Source organism: Aegilops tauschii, chromosome 4 (assembly GCF_002575655.3).
Source record: "Aegilops tauschii subsp. strangulata cultivar AL8/78 chromosome 4, Aet v6.0, whole genome shotgun sequence".
Lineage (NCBI taxonomy): Eukaryota > Viridiplantae > Streptophyta > Magnoliopsida > Poales > Poaceae > Aegilops > Aegilops tauschii.
The window spans coordinates 23,226,601-23,235,036 of NC_053038.3; the positions used below are offsets into that span (position 1 = coordinate 23,226,601).

The 8,436-nt window shown below is 49.2% G+C and overlaps 2 protein-coding genes across 2 annotated transcripts; both read right to left on the bottom strand.

Moving 5' to 3' along the window:
• Positions 1-341: 341 nt before the first annotated feature.
• Positions 342-2,260, bottom strand: LOC109759267 (uncharacterized). Its single transcript, XM_020318086.4, has 4 exons — positions 1,995-2,260; positions 1,819-1,894; positions 1,534-1,706; positions 342-645 (listed from the first exon to the last, which is right to left on the bottom strand). The coding sequence occupies exons 1-4, from the start codon at positions 2,105-2,107 to the stop codon at positions 561-563; spliced, it is 447 nt and encodes a 148-aa protein (XP_020173675.1). The 5' UTR covers positions 2,108-2,260; the 3' UTR covers positions 342-560.
• A 5,046-nt stretch (positions 2,261-7,306) lies between these two features.
• Positions 7,307-8,214, bottom strand: LOC109759265 (basic blue protein). Its single transcript, XM_020318084.4, has 2 exons — positions 7,822-8,214; positions 7,307-7,732 (listed from the first exon to the last, which is right to left on the bottom strand). The coding sequence occupies exons 1-2, from the start codon at positions 8,003-8,005 to the stop codon at positions 7,533-7,535; spliced, it is 384 nt and encodes a 127-aa protein (XP_020173673.1). The 5' UTR covers positions 8,006-8,214; the 3' UTR covers positions 7,307-7,532.
• Positions 8,215-8,436: the final 222 nt, after the last annotated feature.

Genomic DNA, 8,436 nt, shown 5'->3' on the forward strand with positions numbered 1-8,436 from the left:
ACGTTGATATTTTTCAATATAAATTTGAAGTTTGACTTGAGACGAATCTTATATACAACAGAGTAAAAAGATACCAGAGGGAGTACGGGCTGTTTCTTGGCGAGGTTTACTTTGTCACCTTTTGGGTACACCAACGATGGCCATGGCGTGACAATTGACAAATCCACTTTGTTTCCTCTACATGTCCTGTACGAGGGAAGCAAAACTTCCCTTCTGGCACACGCGGGAGGCCTAAGATTGCGTCTCCAGCTTATGATTGCATCAGACACAGGCGCATACAGCATTACATAACGTTAAAATTCTTCGGACATAACAACGAACATTATCATGTCCCGGAGACGTCAGGCAAGGAAATTGGAAGGAGATTCACCACCATGTTTAAAACTGTGCTGCAAAAGCTACAAAACCTCGATGTTACAAATTGTCTCCACCCAGCCTTATTCTGTGAGTAAAACAGACGCACACACATTTTTGGACACTATAAAAGACACCACCACCACGCCTAAATGACTCGAGTCACAGCACCTATCAAGTCAGGCATCAGTCCCGACTCCGGAGCCTCATATGGCCTCCCTGATGACAAGGTTGATGCCGAACGACGCCGTGCAGAGGATCAGCCCGATGATCGCCAAGAAGTTGAGCCCCCTGCAGAGTTCACCAAAGCGAAAAGGAAATCGACAAGATCAGAACCGCTTTGATAAAAAATCAACTTGACATGCACAAAAAGGAAACGAAATTCTTCTATGCCGATGCAATTTCAGGCCCATCGACGCGTTATTTGGAGTCATAAGCTGCAAATTTGGTTCAAGTCAACCTTTTTCATACTCAATTCAGAGCTCACGACTTTGCTCCTCCTAGTTATCGTTTATAAAACCGGTTGGTTGACATAGGACAGAAGCTTAGGTAGAATTATTTATTTTTTGACCCTGAGAAGCTTAGGTAGGATTGCAACATCACATCCAATAACCAATGTTCTACTTTATGATGCAATGTGAATGGATCTCACCTACCAACCAAGGTCTTCCTTCACCTACAGCAATGGCCCATGTCAATTCAGAAAAGAGATGTGCAGACAACCAGTAGTGGTGTGGGGTGCTAACTGTTACTAGCTGCTGGGGCCTCAGCCAAAATTGGGAATGAAGAATTGGAGACAAAAGGCATCTCTCTGTGTGCAGTGCAGGAGGTTGAAGGAACACTTCAAAGCTACTTCAGGTCGTCGGTGAGAATCATTGAAGCCGCTCATTATGAGCGCACCTTTGACATGGCTTGGTTAGTGGAGCAGCACCAAGTTGAGCCCTGCTCTGCCCACTCACCGCATTAATGAGTTGAGTGTGGTTGACTAATACTATCCTATCAATGGAATCAAATGGCTAATTCAGGCTGAGAATTTCCTAAGGAAAGTAGTGAAACATGCTGGAAATCAAGTGGATATCTATTGCTTCACACCCAACCGGTTTGATTTGGATGTCAGGATCATCTGAAATTCTGAATCAACTGCATATGGACCAGTCGCAGAGCAAAAGGCAAACGTACCCAAGCTTGAGGCGGTTCTCCGGGACGCCGGTGGCGTAGCCCTTGAAGTAGAAGAACCTGGCGACGGTGTAGAGGACCCCCAGCGCGGCGGCGACGACCGGGTGCTGCAGGCCACCGAGCAGCACCGTGACGAAGAAGAGCGGCATCATCTCCAGCGAGTTCTGGTGCCCCCTCTGCAACCCCACAGCACAACCCCGCAAGAATTCAGTCAGTCAACTCGCTCGAATAACAGAGACGAAATGAAATCAGCGGGGCGGAGAGGGAATCTGGCGGGCGGCGGCGGACCTGGACGCAGTTGAAGCGCTTGGCGTCCTTGTTCTCCGACTCGACGGCGTACAGCGTGGGGTAGAACACCTTGTACCTGAAACAAGCAGCGGCAGGATCGCCGAAGCTCCATCAAATCCTCCAAGAATCAAATCAAGAAGCAGAGCGAGCGCGGAGCAGAGGCGGCGGGCACGTACTTCTTGCGGGCGGCGCCGACCTGGAAGCTCATCCAGAAGTTGAGGAAGGCGTAGGCCACCACGGTGAGCACCACGTAGCCGTACTCCTTGCTCAGCTCCACCAACACCGCCATCGTCGTCTACCTTGGTCTCTTCTCTGGAGTTTCTCTGGATTTTCTTTCTTCCTTCCTTGGGAACTGAGATTGGATGGGAATGGGGATGGCGTGGAGGTCTATCTTATAGACAGAGAGTGGAGGGCTCTAGAGAAGTCTCAGAATAAGTTCCTGCCCTCCGGCCCAAGAAAGCCTCGACCGATTCACTCCCTCGGGCCCATCTCGGCCATGACACCCAATGGGCCTGCCAGCACGTACTACTAATTACTTTCCCTTTTTGTCCCCTCTGTCCCTATCTTTTTCCAGCGAGGCATTGGAGATATTCCACACGCCTTTTTTTTTTTTGCGGCAAGATATTCCACACGCCTTTTTTTGGATAAAAATATTTCAAGACGATAGATAGTAAGTATTGAGTGCTTACTAATTTGGAATGAGCGCGTTCAATTGTTTTTAGAATTTTCATGTTCGATTTGACCTGGAGAGAGCTTTGCCGCTAAGACTCTGCTCAGGTCAACGGCCGGCGTCACGCGTGACGTCTGCCTGAACGTGGCCATTAGAATCATCGAATTCTGGAATGAATCTAGTACGGGTCTTTGGAATTCCGCGGCTCCGCACACAGAGAGGCAGAGAGGTCGAAGAAGTCTACGTACGGTCCGGAGGTCGTGCAAGAAACACACGACGTGGACTCTACTTTTCCTTTTTGCGGGTAAATTTCGACTTGCAGGAAAAGAAAGAAATCGCGGACTGGTAGTTCACGGCATGGAAAGCGAGTGAACGATCCACCGAGCTGTTGATAATAAACCATAGAATAATGTGCCTAAATACTTAAACGCGCAGCTGCGCTATTTGGACGCTGCGAGCGCACGCGCTAGACGACAAAAAAGTAGGTCGCTGTCCGGAACAAACGCGTTATTCAGTGGGTAGTGTAAAGAATACCCATGCGAATGCATGTGCCGGCATCATCTATTTATTCTGTTTCATTTTTCAAAAAGCTACAACTTTTGAACCGAGTGTCAGAACGCAAAACTGTTTTCACCGCTGGGTTTCTCGTGACGAGCTCTTCAAAACTAGATCCCATATGAATATGTTTTGATGTTTTTTTTTCCAGAAGCAACTTTGATGCTAGATGAAGCAATTTTAGTGTTAAACATGAGCAACTCTGATGCTAGATGAACAAAACAACTCAACTTGCTCATTTGTTTTTTCTGCGTAAAATAGACAATCTAAGCAGTAATGCTAGGGACATCTGCTTGTTTTTGATAGAACAATTTCTCACTTTTTGCTTTTTTTTTGTAATTGAGTTGCTTTGGTCTTCTGCTACAACATACGGGAAGGTGGACGAGAGGGGGGGGGGGGAGTAGATCGAATATTTGGCTATTCAAGTTGCTCATACATTTTTCCTAAAGTAGATGCTAGGGGAGTTGCTTCATTTTGCTAGGACAATTGCTTCTTTTTCTAGGGAAGTTGCTTGTTTTTTTTTTGCTAGAACAGTTTTGCATTTTGTGTCATATGTTTTTCTGCGTAAAATAGATAATCTAAGTAGTAATGCTAGGGACCTCTGCTTGTTTCTGCTTGAACAATTTCTTACTTTTTGCGTTTCTTTGTAATTGAGTTGCTTTGGTCTTCTGCTACAACATACAATAAGGTGGATGTGAGGGAAGAGTAGATCGAATATTTGTTCATAAAAGGCTATTCAAGTTGCTCATACATTTTTCCTCTGCCTAAAATAGATGCTACGGGAGTTGCTTGGTTTTGCTACCACAATTGCTTGGTTTTTGCTACCACAATTGCTTGGTTTTTGCTACCACAATTGCTTGGTTTTGCTAGGGTAGTTGCTTGTTTTTTTTCCTCTGCCAAATCTTCCACCGACGATGCTCAGTTGCTTATATATGATGAAAAGTTGTCTACCAAAGTTTCTAAATTATCTACGAAGTACTTGCTAGGTAAATTCACTAGTACACATTGTGCAAGACAACTTGCTTCTATTTAACACTCAAGTTGCCTCATCTAGTTTCAAAGTTGCTCTAAAAATATATTCATGGAAACATATCCATATGTGATCTAGTTTTGAAGATCTCGTCGTAAGAAACCTAACCGTGAAAACGGATTGCAATTCCGAGGATCCATTCAAAAGTTATAACATTTTCAATTTTGTGAAACGACATTTAATGCAAAAATGGATTAGCATGTACCTATGGCTGTTGCCTAGTGTGAACGCATTAATTATTGATTTCCATGTCGTGTGTCGGACGCATGTCCCTGCATGTGAATGCTAATAATTTCCTTTTCTAGCGGCACGTATAAGTACATGCCATATACGACGATGCGCTGGAGGGCGTCAACGAGCGCCCGTGCGCCCACTAGCCAGGTCCAATAATGTGGGTCTCGTCTCGAGTTGGTTTGGTGGCACCAACTACTCCGCCTCCGTTGTTTAGTCATTTTGTCTGATTTCCTTGCTTTTCATATGTGGGGCAGGTGATCGTGATACCGTGCGCAATGGGGGTTCCATTGGAGTTAGAAATGACCTTTAATCAGGTCCTTCTGACTGCGGACTCGGTGTTTATAGCAACTTCAACGCGCCAACGCAATTTTGTACGCGCATATCTATTTCAGTCGAAACGGACATAAATCATGGGCCAACATACCGACGCAAACGGACAAGTCTCCGTTGTTTGTCCGCAAATGACCCATTTCAACCCCAAATTTCAGCCGAGTTTGCGTCGGCGTGGACACGGCGCGAATGCCAACGTCTGTCCTTCGTCCTCCCCCTGACCCATCACACAGTGGCACATCCACACCATTTCCTCTCTTTTCCTCAAAACCATCCCGCCCGCTCGCGATGGCCGACGCGCCAAACCCCGCTGCCTCCGCCGGCCTGGCCTCCACCGTCGACAAGCCACACGCCGTCCGCAAAAAGGCGACCAACCCAAAAAGGAAAAGGCCGCGTGAGATCCCCGTTGACAACCGTCCTGACGCCTGCCAACTGTTTGACGCAATGCTGGTGTCGACGAATGATGACCTGACCAAACTTTTCATCATGGAGAACGACATTTTTGAGGACGGCATGGGTGGCGCGGGCTTCGATCCCGACGATACCCAAAGCCAAGACGGCTGCGGTACCTTCACGCAAGGCCAACAGGGCATGTCTGTCATGTTCCCGCAAGGCCAAGAGGGCATGGCCGGCACCTTCACACAAGGCCGCGAGTTCTCGGACGACTACGACTAAGAGGAAGAAGATGAACTGGACATCGAGGGGAAGCCTTTGTTTGCCAACGAGCTCACTCACCAAGCCAATGCACAAAGGAAGAAGCGGCAAAGCACCCGGACGAACGCATACACAAAGGATGAGGACCAGATCATTTGTGAATGTTGGAGAGATATTGGACAAGATCTCAAGATCAACGCCGAGCAAAAAGGATCAACCTTTTGGTTGAGAGGTCATGCCCAATTCCATGAATGCAAGAAGTTCCCGCCGTACAAGTTTGAGAGCAAGCGTGGTTGGGTGTCCATCTCTAAGAGGTGGGGGCTCATCCAATAAGTTTTGTGCCACCCTTGAGAGCATCGAAGGCCGTCCCGTGAGTGGCCTCGGCATCAAAGACATGGTATACAATTCCTCCATCTTCATTCCCGTTTCCGTTGATTGATACTTGCATGTCCATTGCATATGAATGCACATTCATGTTTTCATTTGGTTTGTAGGCATTCCAAGTTTTGGAAGCATTCAAGGCCCAACATGGGAACAAGCCGTCTACCCTCACTCACTCTTGGACGGTCATTCATAATGCCGAGAAGTTCAAGGAGCAATATGCCGCCCTCAAAGAAGAACGGAGGGACGGAGGCCCTCGCGGACCATGACAAGGGAGAGAAGCTGCCGCGGGGAAAGACCAACTCCAAAAAGGAGGAGAAGCATGATGCGACGACATTTGCCTTGTAAGAAACTTTGCAAGGCATGATGACCCAAAAGGAGGCAAGGGCGAAGAAGCGTCGACAAAAGAAAGAGGAACAAAAAGGCCTAATCAAGACACAAAAGAAAAAGCTCGAGATGAAGGCCGATATACAAACAAAGAAGATAGAGATGGAGGCGGACACCAAAAGAAGAAGCTCAAGATAGAGGCGACCAATGCAAAGACCAAAGCAAAAGAGGTGGCGCTCGCTTGCATGGTGAAGGAGGTGGAGATTAGGACAGTGGAGTTGAGCACGGTGTCCTCGAGAAGAAGGTCAGAAGAGGCAAAAGGAGATGCTCGAGCTAGATGGTTGATCTATGGCCGAGAACGTCATCTTTTTAGTATGCCGGCATGACCATGGGCAAAATGTATGGCGTGGTTAAACTATCGCCTTTTTTTTGTGCTTCCAAGTGTGGCGGCCGCTGGCAAGTGCGCCGGCATGAACTTACCGGTCGCTGGCATGACCGTCGGCATGAAGTTTGGACGCTGGCATGGCCGCTACATGAACTATGACTGTTGGCCTTTTTAAGATTAAATTTGCTTTGAACGCAGCGAAAAATGTGTCGGCTGGTTGGACGCGTCGTTCAACACACCTACAACCGATATAAACGGACAAAAAGCGGACAAAACCCACGTCCGTTTTCGTCGGCGCGCGGGTTTGCCCTTGCATCAGCGAAATCGTCCAGGAGCGCTGAACATTTTCGGCGTGAGAGTCTTGGGGTCTGATCTTCCTTGTGGACCGCTCTGTACAATTTGAATTAGAAATGACTAGGTATTGGTGTCCCTTTGATTGCATCACATTTTCAGGTCTGAAGAACCAATGGGTGGATCACCAACCAACCAGTGCGTGCTTTCTGATGAGCCGAGGACTAAAGGAGTCACTGAAAATGCATAAAAGGAAGGGAACATCGTGGTCGTAGGCATCAGGCTCGGCGTTTACATCAGCAAAATCATCCAACAGTGTGAACTGCAACCAGCCGGCCAGAGTGTGCCTCACATTTTCAGGTCTGAAGAATCAAGTGGTGAATCACCAACCAGTGCATGCCTTCTCATGAACTCAAGGACTAAACGAGTCGCTGAAAAGGCATAAAAGGGAGGAAACATCGTCGTCTGCTCGTTGTAGGCAGAGACATTTTCAGGTCTGAATAAGCAAGTGGTGAATCACCAACCACTGCAATACTGCATGTTTTCTGATGAGCATGAGGTCTAAACGAGTCACTGGAACTGCATAAAAGGGAGGAAACGTCGTCGTCGTCGTCGTAGGAGAGGCATGAACTTCCCATCATCAGAAATACAATAAGAACAAACACATTCCGTCAGAGTCAACACAGCACACGCAGATAGTCCTCGTCTAACAACCACTGAAATACACACGCACACAATCCCCTTATCACCCACTCCTGCTAGCTAGAACTGCAAACCAACCCTCATGGCAACCAAACGCAACAGAGGAGACAGAGCCTAACTTTTCTTGAACTTGATAAACATGGCAGTGCCGGCGGTCAGGCGGCGTTGACGACCATCTTCATCCCGAAGTTGCAGTGGTAGAGGCGGGTGCACATGAAGCGGTTGTCGCCCCTGACCAGCCTCACGGCGTCGTTGCCGGACTCGTAGGTCCTCGACCCCGACGGCGTGGTGCACCCGTTGTACCCGTCCTCGCCCACCGCCACCACGTTGTGGATCAGCGGGTTGTACCTGAACACTGCGCGACCGCGCCCGGAAAAGACGAGAACCGTCAGAAACCTTTGGCGCAGATCAGAACGCAAGATGTGTGCGTTAGGTTTTGCTTACCGAGGACGTCGCCGGCGCGGAACTGCTTCCCGTTGGGCCAGCTCCCGCTGCTGAGGGACCAGCCGCCGCCGTCCCCGACGTAGTAGGTGGCCGCGCTGGCGACGCCCATGCAGCAGCACGCGACGGCGAGCGCCGCGGCGGCGGCGACGGCGACACGGCTTGCACCGCCTCTTCCCCCGGCCATCTCGCTAGCCACCGGCCGGAGCGCTTTCGCCTCCGAGGGAGTGGTGAGTGGTGACTGGTGATGCAAGCGAAGCAGGGCGCTCACAAATGAAGGTGGCAGTGCTGTGAAGTAGAGCCAGCGGCAGCTAGCTGAAGGTGAAGGGAAGGGGAGCGTGGTGCAGCTGGCCGGTGGCAGGCCGCCTCGGGGCGCGGGAGCGCAGTGCGATCAATGCCCGCAGCGTGGCGTCGCAGGAGGCCGCAGTGTATGGCTTCAATGCGGCATAGGACGCGAGCCCGTGATCGCACCAGGACCGGTCAGCTACACGGACAAGTTCTACATTCATGGCATCGATGCCGGCCTACTGGCATCGGAGACGGGATACGTTTTCCTTAACAACAGCATTTGTTGTGTGAAACCTTGTTGTTTGCGGAATTCTATATTCAAAGAGCGGA

Bases quoted from the DNA above. Each gene is read 5' to 3' on its own strand.
- LOC109759267 (XM_020318086.4), bottom strand. From the start codon at position 2,107: ATGGCGGTGTTGGTGGAGCTGAGCAAGGAGTACGGCTACGTGGTGCTC. The intron at 1,707-1,818 runs GTCCGCCGCCGC...GTGGGGTTGCAG, and splicing joins AGCGCTTCAACTGCGTCCAG to AGGGGGCACCAGAACTCGCT. The intron at 646-1,533 runs GTACGTTTGCCT...TGAACTCTGCAG, and splicing joins GAGAACCGCCTCAAGCTTGG to GGGGCTCAACTTCTTGGCGA.
- LOC109759265 (XM_020318084.4), bottom strand. From the start codon at position 8,005: ATGGCCGGGGGAAGAGGCGGTGCAAGCCGTGTCGCCGTCGCCGCCGCC. The intron at 7,733-7,821 runs GTAAGCAAAACC...GCGGTCGCGCAG, and splicing joins CCGCGCCGGCGACGTCCTCG to TGTTCAGGTACAACCCGCTG.